Below are 20690 nucleotides of genomic sequence, written 5' to 3' on the forward strand. Positions count from 1 at the left end.
CTGTGGTCGTTGATTGTTGGGACTGCGGACGTTGAGTCCGTGATTTACCTCTTTTGTTCAACTGAGGTTGTTGATGTTGAGGGCGTTGGTATGGTTGATAAGTCGTGGGTCTATAAGACTGGTACGACCTTTATGGGCGGCGTGAATATTGAAGACGGCGCAAGGGTCCAAACTGGCGTTTTGAGGTTGAATATTGAGATGGGCCCGCCAGAGACTGCACAGCTACAGTCTGTTCCTTCAATTTTGTTACTGCTTCTTGAAAGTGCTCTCCAAACAGATTATCGCTGGTGCAAGGCAGGTTAGCCAGTTTTTCATGAAGATCATCTTGAATGGCGCTGGCTCGGAGCCACGCCATAAGCCTGCGTGCAATTGCTTTAGCTGAGGCCCTTGATGCTGTCTTGAAGCTTTCGTAAATGGAACGGAGCAAATGTCTGGTACATTCCTCCATGTCCTGAAGACGACGAGGGACGGGGGCTGCTGAGGACACTAGCATGCCTTTGGTTGCTTGAATGCACTCGTAAAGATATTGCACCATATAAAATTGGTGGTGCTGTACTCGACAAGTGAGCATGGTGTTATGATAAATCTTTTTTGCGAACTCATCTAAGCACCAATTGTCTCAGCCAGGTGGGGCTTCTTGGCCTGTTGCATCGGCGATGCAACAGGCCTTCTTGGCCTGTTGCATCGCCGACTCTACGACAATAGACATATGTGGAAGTTGTGACGTAGAATAGCAAGGTGTCTTTTGCATCTTATATTTAAGATCTGTTTTCCTGGCCACCGCTGGTATGGAAAACAGAGAATCCCACGATTTCTCCCGTACTTTGTCTAGTATTGGCTGTGGGGGAAGTGATGTTGGTTCACTTGGGACATCAAATATTTTTAAGAGACCTAAAGTTTCCGCTCTAGGGTCCGGTAGTTTTTGGGTCTCTAATTGAAGAATCGCTCCCATCTTATCTAAACATTTTGGGTATGATAGGTCCTCAGGTGGCGAATATGGCTCCGGAGGTTGATCTGGCGGGTCAGATGGGAAACCCGTAGAGGAAGATGGAGAGGAAGGTTGCGACTCGGTTCCGTGTGGTGAGATGGGATCATCAGCCGGTGTAGGAGAATGAATTGAAACAGAAAATCTTGACGAGGTTGGAGATGATTCCTTGGTAGGCTGCGGGGATTCTGGAGAAACGGAGAGTAAATCCATGGGTAATGAAAAAGTTGCTTGTAAGGTATCGAAAAAACCTGGCAACGCTTGAGACAAATGCGAAAACACTTCCTGTGTGTGCGGTGGCATAGTAGGGGCGACTAGGTTGATGCAAGAGTTCCCGTGAGGATGAAAACTGTCTATGTGGGTGTGATGAATGTTGATCTCTGAGTGGTACCGTCTCTCTTTTTTCATGAGAGTGTGGACGGTGGTGAGATACAGAATGGGAGTGAGATCTTGAGGAATTACCCGATCTACTCTGCAGGATGTAGGAGAGGATGGCACTTGAATCACGTCCACCTCCGAAGATGAGGTGGATGTGGCTGTTTGTTGTGTCCCCGACGAGCTAGGACTATGTTCGTAGAAACCAGGCATACACCGTGGTTGTGGAGTGTGATGTACCTTTGTGTTTATGAGAAAGATGAGACTTTCTCCGTTTAGGTGAAGGGTCTAGTGGAAGAGATTGACTATACAGCAGTGGAGGTCTCATGCGTCAGAGAAACCACTGACTGTCAAGGATGTGGAGATGGGGAACCCCAATGCAGTGTATGTTTCCATTTCTGCATCGAATGAAGTGAATGATGTGCCTCTTGTGGCAGATCTGTCGATCTTGACACCAGATGCGTCGGTGTCGAAGTATGATGCGTCACTTCCATATGCCTATGCGTCGGTTTTGGCACATGCGTCGCTTTCAAGTGTTTTTGCGCCAATTGCATCGTCTTGGACGTCTTTCGACGCGCCTTGCATCCGCTTTAAATGTGTCATGCTTCAGTTTGGACGCATCCTGCGCCGGCTTCGACACACTATGCGATCTTGATTTATACGTCGGCGTGGAATGCGAAGTATCGTGGCGCTGCCTCGACGGTGTCGAAGGTTTAGACGCCGCTTCTATTGTCTTGGACTCCAAAGCTGCGGGGCAAATAGAGGGGTTGATTTGTCCCTGCTCTGTGCCAAGATCGGTTTTTTATACCAGGATGTGTCAAATCCCGTTGCAGACCTCACCTTTTCTCCAGGCCTGGAGAGTCCGGAATCTATCGAGGCTGCTCTTTTTGGCACAGAGGCCTGTTTCTTCGTCTGTCCCGGCGAAGAATGTGTATCGGAGAGGGGGGCGGAAGACACTTTTTTCTCTGATGATAAAGATTTAATCTTCTGGGCCCGCTGTTGCCCGGCCCTCGGCGACATCCTTCCACAATTAGGGCAGTCGATTTGAATGTAGTCCAGACCTAAGCACCTGTGGCATAAATCATGGCCATCCGTTATGGACATGATTTTACCACATGTGCAAGGTTTGAACCCCGATTGCCTACTCTGTTTTTGAGACATTGTCTTTTTCCTGAGGAGAAGAGAAGCTCCGCATGTGATCCCGCGTGCGGAAAAAACAGACTGAGGAGAATCTGTTACTTTCCTGGGCAGGAACCCACGCGCAGCCACAGAGGGCAAAAACTCTAACCTCTGCTTGGGGAAGCTCCGCCTCCCGGGGACCTGAAGACAGCTCCCATGACAGCATGGCTAATTCAGCTCTGCTATCAACGGGAAAAAAATAAAACCTCCAGGAGAAATAGCAGAGGCAAACAAGCAGAGAGAGCAAGGAAACTGCCAAGTGAGCATGAAGCTCAAGGTTGTTGCTCAAAATGCCACCAAAGAAGCAGAGGTCAGTCAGACAGAGACGTCTAAAACTTAGCACTGCCACTCCAACTGAGGAAGTAAGGATTAAAGAACCTAACACTAGTGGCTTAGCAGCATGACAGTAGCTCAAGAGGGTTTTGGTTGCATCTGGAATTTGGGGCCAGTCTGTATATAAATGCCTGTCATTCACAGCTAGATGACTCTGGAGCCACAAGAAATGAATTGTATTGAAAGTAACAAACCTGCAGAAAGAACAAAAGCCCTGTTCAGTAGAGGCCCAGAACAGGTCTGCTAAGCAACAGACTTAAGAATAGGAACAAATCTAGTTAGCTAAAATGGAAAGAAGCAGGTGGTTGGTTGGCATCCTGCTAGAGGACAGGATAAGCTGAAAGCAGCTACATAAGATGAAAATTATAATATATAAAGCATTGTACCTTAAAATAAACCTCTTTACTGAAAACTAGCAAAATGTAACACATTTCTAACTGGTTTGCAACACAGGAAATTTAGACTGCATGCAAAAGCTGATCTCCCACTCTTCTCCTTGCCAGATACTGAAATGACCATGCAATTGGGAAGTCTATGTGGCAGCCAGATCTCAGCTACTGCTTCCCTTCCATACCACAATATTTGCTAGACAACACTGTGCTGAAACAGTCATATTACTTCACTTCTCCATTAATCTATTGCCCCATATAAGCCTCCCTTAATAGAAGTCTATAACTCACATAGACATCTCCTAGTTAAGCAGCAGCTGGAACCCTAGTCCAGCATGTCTCCAGGACACCCTCGCTTACCTTCGTAGGTTGTTCTTCTTTCGCTTCAACGTTTTCCAACATTTTTACCACGCCCATCCCTTTCAAAACCTGACCAAACACCACATGTTTGCTGTCCAGGTGGGGAGTGGGCACAGTCGTGATGAAGAACTGGGACCCATTTGTGTTGGGCCCTGCATTTGCCATGCTCAGAAGGCCCTCTTGGTCATGCTGTAAAGAGAGAGCACATGAGTGTCATCAGCAGGCTACAGATCGATCCAATCATGCCTTCTGGTACATTCTCACCCCAACACAGTGCAGTTTTCTTGGCATACCAAGTGACAGCACTACAGAAGAATTTCATTTTTAAATACTAACATTAATATCTTGAACCAAGATATTTTCTTATGAGCCTTCTGAAATGCTACTGAAAATCAGCAATCTGCATGACACACTGGAAGACTGATTTCAGCAAGTTAGGACATTTATATTCTCTCAGGCTTTTGCCTGAATTCTGTTAAAATTTTTAGTTTTTTAATTGCATTCCTGGTAGTCAGTACTTTTGTTGCTGCCATTTGTTTTTTTGCTTCCTGATTTATCTTCAGCTGGCACTATCTTGTTTTTTAAATCTATTATATGTACTTTATCATCATTTGATATTCATTGCTATGTGTTTGTCCTATTGATATTTTATGCATACCGTTCATATTGTATATTTAATTCTGATGTTCCTCGCTTACAATATTTTAAGTATTTTGGCAAGCAGTAAGTTTCAATGAATAAAATTAAATAAAATTTTAAAAGGTAGCAGTCTCTCCTATTCACTCAGATTTAGTTGGGTGAAGCATACAAGAAGTTTCTAGATGGTTTTAGTTTATTTCAGTTTTTATAAGCATCCTGAACAAAGGACCTGCAGATGGTCTGTTCCATTCTGAGGCAACTTCTTGGCTTATCAGATGCCTGCTCATACGGACCAGGGAGAGACAGCGCCTGTCCTGGACAGCCATAACCAGCACCAATTTTCAGGACTACTAAAATATGCAAAATAATTAGGTTCTCATATTAAAGTGAATGCTGACTGAGGAATATTTGTTGCGAGTGTTCTGAAACCAGACTGCTCCGACAGCCTTTCAGGCTCGCTCTGCTTCTATTTTTTTTTGTTAGACTTTACTACCCACAGAGGAGGGGAGGAAGCAGAGGAAGGTGAGAGAGAAAGAGGGGTGCTACAAAAGGCCCTCCTGGGGGGAGCCCAGATGCTCTTAGTAGTCCCTGGAGAAGGAACAGACCCAAAGACCCATCGCTCCAGAAGCAATCCCAATCCTCTTATAAATTCCTCTTCACTGGGCACAGACCAGACTCAGTGTCAGCACAGGATGCCTGCCTACCATCTTTTGGAGACAGAGAATACTGGCAGGATTAGGTCAGCATGGGTCCTTATATGAAGACATATCAGCAAACCTGTTCTGTCTCCATCTGCTGCTAGGGGAGCATAAAGCCATGCTTCTGGTTTGGTTGGGCTGGATGAAGAGGAATGTGAAATTTTCGATGTACCTTGTGTCCTTTTTTTTTTTTTTTAATCATCTTCAGCCTATTTCATGCCATTTTTTCTACCTAACCTTCCCAGGCCAACAGGTGAAGAGGATTCAAGATCCCTGCTGGTTAAATTCTAGCTGGGATATCAGTCTGGTAGCTGGACTCTGCAGTGCTATGTCCCAGCAGTGATCACGACTCAGGCATGCAATCCTTCCTCACGTCCTCTATGGCTCTGCAACATGAAAACCAAAACTCTATTGGCAATATCAAAATATATTTAATGAGCAGCTCTGGGAGGGAGGGGGAGAGGCTATATCTGTCCCCTTTCCCTCTCTTTTCCCTGATTATATATCTGGGTTGAGAGAAGAGTTTAAAAAAATGATGAACTAGTTTGTATGCATGTTTAAAGAAGCAGTTGCAAGCTCAAGGCTCTCTCTTTCAGGAAAAGGAGCTTACTCTAGAGGCAAAGGCCAAGCTTTAGATCAAGTTTCAAACTCTACTGAATACACTTGGGATAAGGTGCCAAGAAATACCGTGCAAAGTAACATAAATAAACTACACAAAGACTAATCAAAGTAATAGCAATCCTGCACCACACGCATTCTACATGATTATCTTTATCATCCATGTTACCTTATAATGAAAGTTTTCATCTTCAAACTTTTCTCCATAAATACTCTCTCCACCAGTGCCATTTTGGTTGGAAAAATCTCCTCCCTGTATCATGAATTTCTTGATAACTAAGAAGAAAACAAACTGTTTGAAAAACATTGTAGCAGGACAACAGAGGAGAATAGGCCAATATTTGTTCAACCCCCACTGAAAGCAGTTGTTTCCAGTCTGGGAATAACATGAGTTTAGTTGTATAAATCTGATATTTACAGTGGTATACTAGCCAATATACTTTTGCTTCTGGTCTGTATCTCCTTATAGCATGGGAGATCCACCCCAGTTTTCAGGCCAATACAGAACGGTATGCTGGCCGAGCGCACCGTTTAGCCCCCATTTGACCGCATGTTTTACACGCGCTATTATCACCCCTTATACTGTAAGGGGTAATAGTGCGTGGAAAACGCGCAGCCAACCCCCCACGAAACTAATAGCGCTCATCACGTGCAAATGCATGTTGATGAGCCTATTAGTTATCTCCGCAGGATACTGAAAGTAAAATGTGTGGCCCAAGCCACACATTTTACTCTCAGAAATTAACGCCTGCCCAAAGGCAGGAGTTAATCACAGACAACACCAGGAAAATGTACAGAAAAGCTGAAAAAACTGCTTTTCTGTACACCTTCCAACTTAATATCATAGCGATATTAAGTCCGAGTTCCCGAAAATAAAATAAATTTTAAAAAACTTAAAAAAAAAAAAAGCTGTCTGCCAGCCCGCGGGTTGGAAAACGGACACTCAATTTTGCCAGCGTCTGTTTTCCAAACTCGTGGCTGTCAGCGGGTTCGACAACATATGCCGGTAAAATTAAGCACTGTTGTCAGACCCGGCTGACAGCCTCCTTATTAGCGCGGGCCTTAATTTAAATAAAGAATTGCGTGCCCAGGAGAGGTGCCTGGGTGCGCGTCGGGAGAGCGGGCACTCGCCTCTGAGCACCAGCTCTCCCGTGGAGTTTTTTTTAATCGGCCTGTTTAGGAAGTAAACGAAACTTTATTCCTTTCACATCCCAACTTTGAAAAAAAAATCTTTCCGGTTGGTGATTCACACATAGGTTTATCATTGCTCACGTTGTGTGTGCCTAAGTGCAATGGCTGCATGGGTTTTTTGTTTTTTTATATGACAATTGGTGCAGCAGCGCAGTTTTACTTAGCTTGAGTGCAACTAAGTAGTAGCCCCTTTCAGAACCTGTGAACAGTTATATGTTCTTGGAAACGAAACAAATCACAACAAAACATTGCTCTCTGCTTCAATGGCAAGGCGCAACAGGGAACTGGATGCAAACAGCATCCAACGAGGGCCCTAACTTTTATGATCTGGGAAACTGATAAGTATGGGGGTAACCTACTCAGCATGGCAGATACTACCTTATAAACTTGCTGGGCAGACTGAATGGACTATTTGGTCCTTTTCTGCTGTCATTTCTATGTTTCTACATAAAAAAAATTACAAGCTTAATGATTTTGTTTAAATGGTAGCTGAATTGTATAAAATCATTAGTTTCTTTTCCTAATACCACTACTTTAGAGAATGCAGTATCTGTAAACAACTAGAAACAACTGCTTCCGGGGGGGGGGGGGGGGTGGGTTTGAACAGATATTGGCCAATAAACCATTTCAATGCTGGATTATGCAACTAAACCCATGTTATTCCCAGACTAATATGACACAGTAACATAGTAAATGATGTCAGCTGAAAGACCTAAATGGTCCATCCAGGCTGTCCAGCAAAATGTTTAGCACTGTAACAGCTGCTTCGTGCAGGTTACTCTCATGCAGAAATGTTATACCTAAAATGCATGAAATTACTGCAGAAATTGCTAGTCTTGGGCCCCAGTCATCCAATGAGGCACATCACTGAACCAGGGTGGGAGAAATGCTGTTTAAGAGAAAGTCCCTGGGAACCTACAAGGTGACATTATCTAACAGCACCACCACAAGGCAGTTAATGTAATCTGAGTAAAAAGAGAATTGGACAGGAGCTATCACCACATGGTTCTACCTCAAACTGATACAAGTCTGGTTCACTTACAGCCTACTGCATGCCTCTTGAACTTATAGCATTGCTCTTTTAATAGAAAACATGACAGAGCTCACATGACAGAGCTCACATATACAGTAGTTTGAAGGAGAAACTCAATCGTATTGTTAAAAGGAAGACTTGTGTGCACTTACTTCGGTGGAAGGGGCATCCTTTAAAATGCAGTGGTTTTCCAGTGCTAGGGCCAATCCCTTTTTCCCCAGTACAGAGGGCACGGAAGTTTTCTGCTGTTTTAGGCACTACATCTGCAAACAGTTCCAGGACGATTCGACCAACTGAAAAAAGACAGACAACACTTCAAGAAACTTTCAGAACATGGTGGCAGCAGCTCACCACCCCAGGCCAAATACTGCTGGGTGCCATGTCGGGGTACTCTACTTATTGATAGTTTCTGTGGTAGGATGTGTCCCTATTTCTGTGCTGATTAAAGTACCAAGGCAACCTTTTGTAATCTCACAAACCCACATAACATTTCACACAGAAGTGAAATTCTTCCTTTTGCCAGGACAAAAAAAAAACCTGGAATGGAAATCTAGGAACATGCTGTAAATAAATGAGAAAATTCATGTTGCAGACTCCAAATTATTATAAAGGGTTATTGTGAACATTCAGGACACTGTATAACTGGCTTTAAAAATATATATATATTTTTTTTTTTTTAATTAAAACTCAGATTTACCCTATCCAGTTGCAGAAGCCAAGTGCAATAAAGGTGACAGGAGATTCTTTCCTGACAAAATTATGCATACTGCAGTATTAAAATTGATGCTTATTCCCAAACAAGTTTTAAATTGGAAACAAAAACATTTTCCGTCGATAGGCAGGGCTGAATTAGCAGTGATTTGTAGGGTGATGTCACCTAGCGGCATTGAACGGGTCTCTCTTGTTCCAAACTAGTAGAGACGAGCTCTGCCTAGCATGTGCAAGAGTTCCCACGAGGGTATTGCCTCAGAGTTTCCTCAGTCTCTTTTGGTCCGCATTTCGCAGGGACACTGTTTCTGTCTCACATCACAAATTTCATTCTTAGATTTCCATTCTTCTGCTCGCTGTTTCAGCAACTTACAACACCACTTTTCAGTGCTACTAAGCCTCTAGGCTTCAGTTTAAAAAAAAACAAAAAGAAAAAAAGATGAACCTTCCAGAACATGGCTTCAAAGAAAACATTTAGTGGCTTCAAGTCTTGCACCTGTAATACAATCATGTCCATCATAGATAGATATGAACAGTGTAATATTTTGCCTTGATTATGGATTTAGTTCAGCTGAACTGCCCTGTGTGTGGTCAGATGTTCCCAAGATCTCAAAGATCACGAGTGGTAAAGGCAGTTAGCCTATGGCCCAAGAGTAAGAGCAGGTCAGCATCAAGAAGCCATCACTCCTCCGCATCCTCCAAAATCTGCCGGAGTAAGTTCTCAGGCCAAGGCTCTTCATACTGAGATGAATTGGACTAGATGGCCCCAGGTGCATCGAGTAATAGGCGGCCGTGATCATCAGAGTTAATCAAACAATTATCAAGGAAAAGCACAGAGACTCATCGATGCACTCAGTGCATTCTGCCTCAGTGCCTTCTAAAAAGAAAAAAAAGATATGACACAGCATCAAACAAAAATGGCATCACAAAAAGACACAAAGACACTGACGTACGCTGGACCAGATAGCCTATCGCATGGTGCATTGGTATACCCGAATCAAAGTGCATCAGACTGCCCAACAGAAGGTACATCCGTCTGCTTGATGCACAATACACTGAAGCAAATAGCATTGGAAGGGTCACATGGAACAACTCACCTATCGATGCATACTGCATCGAAGAAGCTGACGCACAATGAGTCAAAGTCCCTGTCACGACCTGGGGTGAAGGACTCGAGATGTAAGGAAAAGGAACCCTGATGCACCAGAAATCAACAACGAAGCTCAGATCAATACAAACAGTAAGTATCCTGTTACACTCACTCATCACAGAAAGAAGTGGAAGTATGCCACATCAGTTCAAAATATACTCCAAACCTTTCTCTGCTATCTCACTCTATTGCTTTGAAACAATTAAGACAAGCAGATCATTCAATTACTTTTCCAGTTCAGCTAGTGCGCCCAAGTGAGTCCTATGCATAGGAAATTTTAAAAGTTGTCTTGCCTCCACAACTATATGCAGCATATGGCGCTTCCATGACAGATTCTAGACCGCCTATCAATCTCCTATTAGCTTTGATATAGACTGAGGAGACTGAGGCAATGCCCACATGGGACCTCCTGCACATGCTCAGTAGAGCTCAAAGCTCTACTAGCTTGGACAGATCTATTCAGTGCTGCTGGATGATGTCACCCCACAGCTCATGGCTAATTTATACAGCTATCTAGAGAAAACAAGATTTACGGTAAGCAAACTTGCTCAATTTTGTTTATTCTACATTCTGCCTTTTATGACCAGTCATATACTTCATTGGGGCTTACATTCAGGAACTGTATGTATTTCCCTTCCCCTAGTGGGCTTTCAATGTAAGAGCCCATCTTTCAAACCTATCCAAGGTAAAGTATTTGTATTTGCAAGCGGGCACATTGAAATTAATGCTAATCATACCTATAAGGGAGCCCGGACCGATGTGCCGCAAATGCGCAGTAGAGAGCAGCTCTACCGCGCATGCGAGCACGTCGGCCAGAGCAGAGCGTGCCCCCCCCCCCCCCAAAAAAAATGGCGCCTGCTCCTTAGGAGCAAGAGCGGCGGCGGCGGCAGGAGCGGCGGCCGGGAGGAGCGGGAGCGGCGGCAGCAGGAGCAGGATCGGTGGCCGGGAGGAGCGGGAGCGGCGGCGGCGACGAGCAGGAGCGGCGGCGGCGCGCGCGCGAGGGAGGGAGGGAGGAGCAGTAGCGGCGGCGGCGCGCGCGCGAGGGAGGGACAGTTGTGGATCAGCTGAAAGGGGAGGGAGGAGAGGGGAGGTGGGAGAGAGGAGAGAGGGAGGAGAGGGAGAATAGAGGGGGAGGGGGAGGAGGGAGGAGAGGGAGAATAGAGGGGGAGGGGGAAGGAGGGAGGAGAGGGAGAATAGAGGGGGGAGGTGAGAGGGAGTGAGGAGAGAGCGAGGTGGAGGGAGGAGAGGGAGAATAGAGGGGGGAGGTGAGAGGGAGGAGAGAGGGTGGGGGGAGGAAGTAGGAAGGAAATAGACCGAAAAAATGTTTTTAAATGTAGCCCGTTGTTACGGGCTTATCGGCTAGTATTTAATAAACTGTATGGCAGGAGTTGTACAGTTTATAAAATATCAAATATTTCTGCTTTGAAAGTACACATGCATCTTTGATTACATGTCTTATTTCCAATGCAAGAATACACATTTTCTCTTACAAAATAGCAACTGCCATGCATACTTCTGAACCCCGTAACCAAGTGCTCCTAAACTGCCCTTTCCCCCACCCACCCCTAGTAAAACATATGCACGAAACCAAAACTAGGAATATGCTTTCTACATTTATAAAATAGCATATTCGAAAGTAAGTAAAGCAACGGAGAATGAAGTGATCTGTCCAAGGCTTCCAATAATATCATGGAATCTTGCCAATTTAAAGATCCAAAATTCTAAATGTGGAATGGTGTTTATTTTTCTGAGATTATATGGTGGTAGCTTTGCCAGATCCTTGGGGTGACACCCAAGTTTTCTAAATAACTTTCCACTTCTGGCTATACCTGTCTCTCCCCCTAACAAGAGGAGCAAAGAATCATGTGTCATTTAGAGGGGTTAATACCGCCTAGTTTTCACAACTGAATCTCTGAGATAGCATCACACTGCACAACATTTTTTTAAAAATGGATTTTGAGTCAATTACAATCGTAAATGGACATATCCCAACCATGAGCAGCTGACCAACAGGACACTAATGGGGATTTTTTCATTCTTAAAATTCAACAAACTAACCCCTGGATTAATCATTCCACTATAAATATTGCAGGATGATGAGCCATTGTAAAAAAAAAAAAAAAAAAAAAAGGGGGGGCGGTGGGGGGGGGGGGGGTCGATATTGAGCAGCTGGCTGCATCGCGGTGGTGCATTTTCGCCCACCACAGTTGCGGGCACGCTGCACACTTTCGCTCCTGTACTTCCACTACAATGGTATAGTTATTTCCGGCGGTACTGCCAGCGATAATGTAAAAAACCTTATCAGCCGCAGTGCTATCGGGCCCTACATTTTTTAAACCCCGCCCAAACTCCTCCCCTCTCTCTCATTTACACAATAACAGCCCATTGTGATTTGAAGAATGACCCTGTTAATCACCCAGAAGTACAAGTTTTAATAGTTGATTACTTTAATGCCAGGCTGGGGAAAAATTGATGCAGATGTGGAAATAAACAATTTAGGAAATTTCATCAACTGAATTAAATGCCAGACATCATCTCTGGTTATGTAAATATAGCAATCACAAAACTCTAAATGGTCTTAGGAAAGGAAAGAAAATAATGTACAACAAAAATAAATCCACAATCTGCAAAAAGGTGAAATGATACCTACCTGATAAATTTTCTCTCTTTGAATCATGCTTTACCAGTCATTTTGTTTGGAATTTCCCTTCTCCACAGTTGAGGGAGACAGAGGACACACCTTTTTCATGACCTCACACTGAGGCATAAAGGAGATGTGGTCCTGGCCCAATATCAGTAGCCTACTACCTAAACACTGCAACCACAAGATATCCCCTTTTAATGTCACTTTCTTACAATACATCCTAATGGGTACTAGGGACAACTCTGAGTGAGTCAAAAAGCATGACGAGTTTAAGTCAGAAAGAGGAGGAAAAAGGCAAGTGCAGCCAGGCATATCTCACATATTGCCCATTATCCCAGTGATTCTTCTCACCTTTGTATTCTTGGGCAGGATCCTGACTGGTCTAGCAGGATTCAAGGAAAGAAAAGTATCAGGTAAGTATAATTTCACCTTCCTTGTCATCTTGCCAGACCAATCATTACATTTGGGGGTTACCAAAACTTCCCCTTGCTGGGGTGGGAGAAGATGGGGCTGTCTTACCAATCCTTGCCTCAAAGGCAGCGACTGACCTGTATTGTGCGACCAATTTATAGTGTTCAAAAAGGTAGAAGGATGACCACGCCACTGCCTTGCCCGTTTCTTCCAGAGAAGCTGAATTGCCTTTGCCCAGGATGAGGTCTGTGCCCTTGCAGAAAGAGCCGGAGCACTAACGGGGCCTACTATCCTGATAATAGGATAGGCCAATGCTATTGCCTCCTTGCTCCATTAGTGTGGCCTGGAGGCCTGGGGTTTGAAAGTCACTGTTCTGTCCCCAGCAGTGGGTACATGTTTGTATCTATATATACTGTAGTTTGGCTTTGTTTGGTGTAGTCCTCCTTTCTGAGGAGCCTTGATACTGAAACATTATTTGTAACCCATGATAAAAATCTGTGAGCCTTTGCCTTTAATAGGAGCCTTTGCCCTTAAGAGAAGCTCCCTCCCCCCCTCCACTTTCTCTCACTATCAGAAGAGCTTGAATGCCCCTCAATCTAACTTGAGTCTTCCTAGGTGCCTTTTAGGCTCAAAGGACGGCACTTCTTGCTCCCCCTGCATCACATGGTTCTTAGGCTCGCTGCCATTGGACCTTGCCCCCCTGCCCCCAGCTTGTGGAGGCGTTTCCTTTAGCAGGTCTCGACGAGAGCTCAGTCTTGCCCATGCTTGCTTCTGAGCCAGCAGCGCTCTGTAAAACCCTGTGAAACAATTGGGTTTTTTACCTTCTTTCTTACTGCCTTCTTCTGAAGACTAAATCGACCTCCTTCTCCCTCCTGCTACCCTGTCTCCAGTTACCAAAGATCCTTGCCTTGGGGCTTGCGTTTGAGATGCAACAATTGTAAGTAGAATTTACCTGTACAATAAATAATTTCAAACTTAAAGAATCTTTGTCTTGAGGACTGATTGGAGAGAAAGTTTAGCTGCCTGGATGGCAAACTCGGATGTCTGCCTGATCCAGAACAGTCACCTTAAAGGGGTGCTCAGGATTTTCTCTTGGCGGCTGTCCCTGGAAAGGGGGGGTGGGGGGAGTGAATGTTAAGCCATAGGAACCAGAGATACTAGAATACATAGGCCCCTGCACAGCTAGATAAGCTTTGTACATTAACTTCAAACTCTGGAGCAAGAGTTCTCTGCCAGGTAACCTATTAGCCCTCCTGGGCCTTTTGGTAGGGTGTGGAGGGGGGGGGGCTTTTCCCAGATATTATCCTGGGGTTGGCCCCTAGCATGCCCCCAAAGGGAAAGGGAGGTTCAGCTCCCCTGATAGTCCTGCACTATTCCGATCTTGCTGTCTCTGCCCTGGATCAGAAAAACAGCTCTACTTTTGATTGCTTTGGACTAGCTTGATGGACTGAATGATAGTTTTTCACCTTAGAGATACTCTGATAGCTTTTCCTTGAGGCAGAAGGCATCTGCAGAGCTGGGCACCTGCTTGACTTCACAGCTAGAACATTCTCAGCTCCCATCTGTATTCCAAGTTCATTTAAACAAGTGTGAATTGAGCCTGTAACAATGCATGGTTGCAAACTGCTCATTCGCTTCTTAAGGGCAGAGATCGCCAGCCGCCACCACCAGAGTGGTCGGTAGCTCAGCTGCAGCATTCTCTAAAGCAAATTAGCTCTTGCAGCTGTAGGATAAGTAAGTCTGTTAACAACTGAGATAAACTGGCTTCCTTTTGATTTGTTTATTTTTGTTAAGAATAGTTCTAAATACTTTCAGGCCGAGGCAATATTGGGGTGCGGAAAACAGGCGCTCATGATTGAGCGCCTGCTCTCCTAACGCATGCTGATGCACCTCGCCGGGGTGCTCGATGTAATTTTTAAATGCGCTGCTGCGGTAAAAAGGAGGTGCTAGGGGAAATTGTGCACCCCTAGCGCCTCCTCGGCAGAGGAGGAGCATCTGTGCACAGCCACAGGTTAGGAAAATGGAAGATCATTAATTGAGCGTCCATTTTCCTAGCCCGACCAGTGGTGACTTTTTTTCTTTTAACATTTTTTTCCTTTTTTCTGTTCCTCCGACTTAACATCACCACGATATTAAGTCAGAGGAACCGAAAAAAAGGAACAAAAAAAGCAGTATTTTCTGCTTTTCTGTTAACTTTAGGGGTTCATCAAGAATTAACGCCTGCTCTGGGGCAGGCGTTAATTTTCCAGAGTAAAAATGTGCATGTTGGGCACACACTTTTTTTTTTTTTTGCATCGAGGTAACAGCTAATACCCTCATCAATACCCTCATGAATTTAGCTACACATTGGTTAGGACGCACATTTTGGATGTGCTAATCCCCTTTTGCATAAGGAGCTTGGGACGCACGTAAAAACGCATTTTTAATGCATTATATTGCATCAGCCTGATTAAGATTCTCTCTTATGTTAGTGTGGAGCTGCTTATATCTCCATGAGCTCATACGTAACTAACTTAACTAAGAATTCAGCCGCGAGGGTCCTTACTGGTACTGCAATGAAACAGCACATCACTCCTATCTTATACAAGTTGCATTGGCTGCCAGTCAAATTTAGAATCTTTTATAAAATTGTGATAATACACACTTTACTAAACAGTTCTGATTCTATCTATGTACAACTTTGAGAGTATATAAACCACAGAGAGAGCTTAGATCTGCTACTAAGAACCTGTTAGAGATACTTTCTGTGTGACATTAAATGTCACAAGGCAAAGAGCCTTTTCAGTGGCAAGTCCCATCTTTACCAAATGCCCTAAGACAAATATCAAATAGGAATGATTTCAAGAAAACACTAAAAACTAGGGATATGCATCGTTTCTGTGACGAATGGAAATATCGTACGATATTTCCTAATTCGTCATGTATCAAGAAACTGATAAAACGATCGCACTTTCCCCGAATTTTCGTGCACTAAGCCAAAAACTATTTTTCATGGAAAAAAAAAATGCTGATCCGCGGGAATACGAGATTTTCCCGCGGCCACACGAAACCGAAAGCAGAAACGATCGGGCATACGATTCACATCTCTACTAAAAACTTATTTATTCAAAGAAGCCTTTGAAAATATAGAGCTGAAAGCTGAAGCACCAAGATAGTCAATCAGTAGACAATGGCTAAGTTTCTATAGGCTATTTGCTTAAAATGTTATGTTAAGTTTTTTCTTTCCTTGATTCCTGTTATTCTACCTGTTTCTTGTTTTTAATTAATAATTAAGTATTTAGAGGTATCTTATTTGCATAGTTGACATTTGAATTTTTATTTATCACGAATTATTGTATTTTTCTCCAACTGAATTTTTATTTTGTTTTACTTTTAATTATTTCTAAACATTTAAGGATTACGAAATACAGTGGTTTTATTTAAATTATAATTTTTTAATTTTTATTTATTATCATTATTGTAAACCGTTTTGGTCAATTTGCTTTGTTAAAACGGTATATAAAATACTTTAAATAAATAAATAAACCTCGGCTGCTAAATTAAGGATAATGTAGTAAGATGAAATATGCCCAAAAGCAGCCAGTAGCAAAACCATTTGAGCTATTCTATAGGGCAACCACATTTCTTGCCCTCGTACAGAAGGGTCATTGTGTAGCCCATAGGTCATTGAACAGTGCTATTACAGAGATTTCCAAGCTCTGAGATAATTGGTAATTAGTGGAGCTTGGTTAACTAGCACCCCTCACCATGTTTGGTGTCTGTTCCTTCAGCAAATTTGTGGTGTCTTATTCTTACCACTGGGTTAGCCCTTGAACTGCAGGAACCTGGGTTCTACACTTTGTACAGCCTCAGCTTGGTGAATGTCATAGTGGTATTATACTACAGGGCACTTTGCAAAGTCACACCTATGAATATAGTGCCCCAGAGACAAACAGAAACCAACATCACTCTGGAGAGTTGGGTTTCCTCTCCCCTGCAGTAAATAAACATTCAGCATTGCTCTCAGCTTTGGGCAGATCAAATAGCCTGGTTTTGAAGAGTGTGTGTGTGTGTGTGTGTGTGTGTGTGTGTGTGTTATTACATTTTAGCTTGGTATTGAATGTATCATATTCCAAATGCAAACAGTATGAGATGAAATGGCTAGCACTGGAAGCTTACTGTGGAAAAGTACTGAAAAGAAAGCAGAAGTTTAATAAGGTCAGAGGTGCAGTAATGCCTGAATTCCATTCTAATTCTAGGCTCATCTTTCAAGTTGGTAACATATCTTTAATATGTATAAGGGAATTTGCATGTATCACAAATACTTTGCTTGTAGTAACCACTTGAAGATATTTATTTAAAATATTTATAACTTTCATATTCATAATATTAAGCAGGTAACAAAGTAACATACAAAAATAATGTTAACAACCAAATAGCATATAAACTATATTATAGATGTATTAAAAATTAAGATGCAGTATGAAATAAACAAATAAAATGAGAACTAAATTAACGGATAAAGTTGTCACAGGAGACTTGCTACAAGCCCGGCAGGCCTGGACATGTGTGCTTTGCTGGGGCGTGGCTGGTACATTATGGGGCCTAGGTATATAAGGGTTTACTTGAGCTCAGGCACCTGGAGGTATTGTTAATAAAGCTACGGCCTGTTTGATCCGAAACTGGAGTCTGTGTTTTATTGCTGATGTAAGAGGTCGAGTGAAGAGAGAAGAGCGAGTCCTGGCTACCGCTAGGAACCTGGATTTCCATACTTCATTTATATGACTTACATTTATCTCGTGCTGTTAATTCCAAAATGTAAGCACATCTTAAAAAGTTGGCCAACATCCCTTCTAACAACATATACATAAAACTCCCTCGATCATACTTATCAGATGACAACCTGACTGGCATTGCTTGGGAGGAGCAAACTTGCAAATAAAGTCCTCCATCCATAAGCCTGTTGAAAGAGGTGTGCTGTTAACACCTTCCAAAATCTGGAGCTCATTCCATAGGCATGGTCCTGCCACCTATAATAAACAGACCCTAGACTCGGCCAAGCATATCTGTTTAACTGATGGCACCATGAGAGGAAGACCTTAATAATCGAGTTGGCTGATAAATCTTTAACAGTGTTAAAACAGACGGATGCAATGCCATGAATTGTTTTAAAGACCAAAAGAATAATTTTAGCAGTAACCAGTGTAATCCAGCTAATACAGGAGAAATGTGTTCATGAATATTTGTACCAATGACGATCCTAGTAGCAGCAGTTTGTACTAACTGCAATGCTTTTAAAGTAGACTCAGGCAATCCAATGTATAAAGCATTTCAGTAATCTAGAAAGCAAGGACTGGAGCATGCATCACCGTCTTAAAGTCTAGCTCAGAGATATGACTTTAGTTGTAGTAGCAGCAGCAGCACCAGCATTGAAGTCTTTAAAAACAATTACTAACTAGCATTTATACTTGAGGTTTAAAAGAAAGGGTAGCATTCATAATCACCTCTAGATTCCGTAACTTTCTAGAGATTGTTATATTCTGACCATCGAAGGTAAAAGAGGGACTCCTGTGGGGAGACTCAATAAACAGAATTTCTATTTTGCTTGATTCAAGATTAATTTCTCAGATAACCAGGTCTTAATCGTTTGCAGGCATAAAGTGACCTTAAGTGCTTCCGGAATACTTGATGTTATTGGGGACAAAAAAATTGTATGTCATTGGCATATAGCCGATAATCAGCATCTAGGTTTGCTAAAAGTTTGCAAAACAGAAATATATATAAATTAGATAATGTGGCTGATAAGGAGGATACTTGAGGGACCCCATTCTGAAGAGCAACTTGTTCGGATTTTATTCCTAAAAAATCCCAAAACAAACCAAGGTTATATAACGAAGACACCAAATTTGTACAAAATTGGAATAAGATACTTAATAAATGTGTTGCGCTTGGAGGTGGACCCTTGACCTGGAGCAGTGGAGAACGGCTCCCTGGTAGAGACCAGGAAGCTCCTGCCCCCATGGGGCGGAGCACTGGAGGAGACCGAAGCTAGGATGAGCTTCACCACTGGAAGCCTGCGGTCCCCCTGGGTGGAGCCCGTAGGGACCCGAGCCGCTTGGAATTAGGTGGGCCTCGCAGGGTCTCCTGGAGAGGTAGTAGAGAGGCGTGCCCACGGACAGAAAGGGAGCGCAGTCGGACTCTTGGCTGTAGGTCTGGAGGAGCAAGGAAGACCAGAACAGCATAGGCGATGACCATGCAAGGGACAGAGCCAGAATCAGGAGACTAGGTCAATGGAAGCCAAGGTCAGAATCAGAGTATCAGTCCGAGGAGTAGTCAACGAGGCAGGGGTCAGGTTCCGGAGGTCAGATGAGGTCACAAGGCAGGCAGAGGTCAAGATCCAGGCAGCAGACAGAATGGTCAAGGAGCAGGCCGAGGTCAGTACCAGAAACACAGTCAGAGGGTACTACCTGGGGAGACAGAACAGAAGGACGCTGGAACAGAAGGATGCTGGAACAAGAGTGAAACAAGACTATGAAAGCGGAGGCAAACTAGTACACTTACAGTGCCGACCCGATTGCCAAGGCAAGGAAGTGCAGGCAGGGACTTCCTTATATCGTTCGATCAATCAGGGCACGCAGCGGAGCTAGGACCCGCCCCTGGCCCTACGACAGGCCAAGTGGTCCGCGCACGTAGGGGCGTGGCCAATGCCACTGGAGACGCCGAACTCCGGCGTGAGGCCTGGTGCGCAGTTGAAGGCCCAGCAACCGCCGCCGCAGGACATCAAGGCCTGGAGGAGCTAGCGGCTGCCGCTGGGGAGGCCGACCCATGACCTGCAGAGGAGCTAGCGAGGTGAGCAGGCCTGTGCGCAGGCCGGACGCGGATGAGGTGCGCAACAGTACCCCCCCCCCCCCCCCTTCTAGGCCTCCCTCTACGCGGCCGTGGCTTTTCAGGAAAGGTCCTATGGAAAGTCCTGAGGAGCTCTTTGTCGAGAATGTTGTGGGAGGGTTCCCATGAGTTCTCCTCGGTCCCATAACCCTCCCAGGCTAAGAGGTATTCCCATCTACCTCGACGTCGAGGACCTCTCTTACCTGGAGTGATGAGTCTGGTTTGGCAGAGATCCGTGGAGGTGAAGGATTATAAGAGGGCCAGGAGAGGACCAAAGGCTTCAACAGAGAGACATGGGATGTGTTGTGGATACCCATGGCATGAGGCAGCTGGAGCTGATAAGACACTGCTCCCACTCTTCGAAGCACTGGAAAAGGGCCGATGTACTTGGGAGCCAGGCGATGAGAAGGAAGTCTCAACCTTATGGGTCGGGTGCTTAACCACACCTTCTGACTAGGACGGAAGAGTGGAGCGGGATGTCTATGGGCATCAGAGGTACACTCTGAGCACTCAGCAGCCTGGGTAAGGCGTTCTTTGACTTGATTCCACACTTGGGCCATGAATTGTGCAGCTGGAGAAGGAACAGTCAGAGGAACTGGAAGTGGCAGCCGAGGTTGTCATCCGAATACCAAGGAGAACGGAGATACATTGGTGGCAGCAGTGATGTAGGTATTATGTGACAACTCATCCCAGGGTAGAAAATCAGACCAGTTGTCCTACTGGTCATTCACGTAGGAATGAAGGAATGTTTTCAAGGTCCGGTTGGTCCTTTCAGCTTGACCATTGGCCTATGGATGATAGGCTGATGTGAAATTCAAGGCGATGTTAAACGTTTTGCATAGGGAGCGCCAGTACCTGGCGGCAAACTGTGGTCCTCGGTCGGATATAATTTCCTTTGTAAGTCCATGGAGACGGAAAATGTGCTTTAGGAACAACTTGGCAACTCTGGGGCCGATGGGAGGCCCGGCAAGGGAATAAAGTAACCCATTTTCGAAAAATGGTCGATGATGACCCAGATTACGGTATTGTTCTGGGACAGAGGCAGATTTGCGATGAAGTCCGTTGAGATGCTGGACCATGGCTCGGTAGGTGCTAGAAGCGGTTGGAATAGGC

General features: G+C 44.3%; 1 protein-coding gene across 1 annotated transcript in view; it reads right to left on the reverse strand.

Annotated features, from left to right (window-relative positions):
* PPID (peptidylprolyl isomerase D) overlaps window positions 1-20690 on the reverse strand; it is a 96833-nt gene that overhangs the window by 65469 nt on the left and 10674 nt on the right. The window contains exons 2-4 of the mRNA XM_029616638.1: window positions 7953-8093; window positions 5746-5852; window positions 3622-3810 (exon numbers count right to left, since the gene is read on the reverse strand). Of these exons, the coding sequence (XP_029472498.1) occupies window positions 3622-3810; window positions 5746-5852; window positions 7953-8093 (437 nt within the window). The remainder of the gene's footprint in view (window positions 1-3621; window positions 3811-5745; window positions 5853-7952; window positions 8094-20690) is intronic.

The sequence above is a fragment of the Rhinatrema bivittatum genome, chromosome 1 (assembly GCF_901001135.1).
Source record: "Rhinatrema bivittatum chromosome 1, aRhiBiv1.1, whole genome shotgun sequence".
Classification (NCBI taxonomy): domain Eukaryota; kingdom Metazoa; phylum Chordata; class Amphibia; order Gymnophiona; family Rhinatrematidae; genus Rhinatrema; species Rhinatrema bivittatum.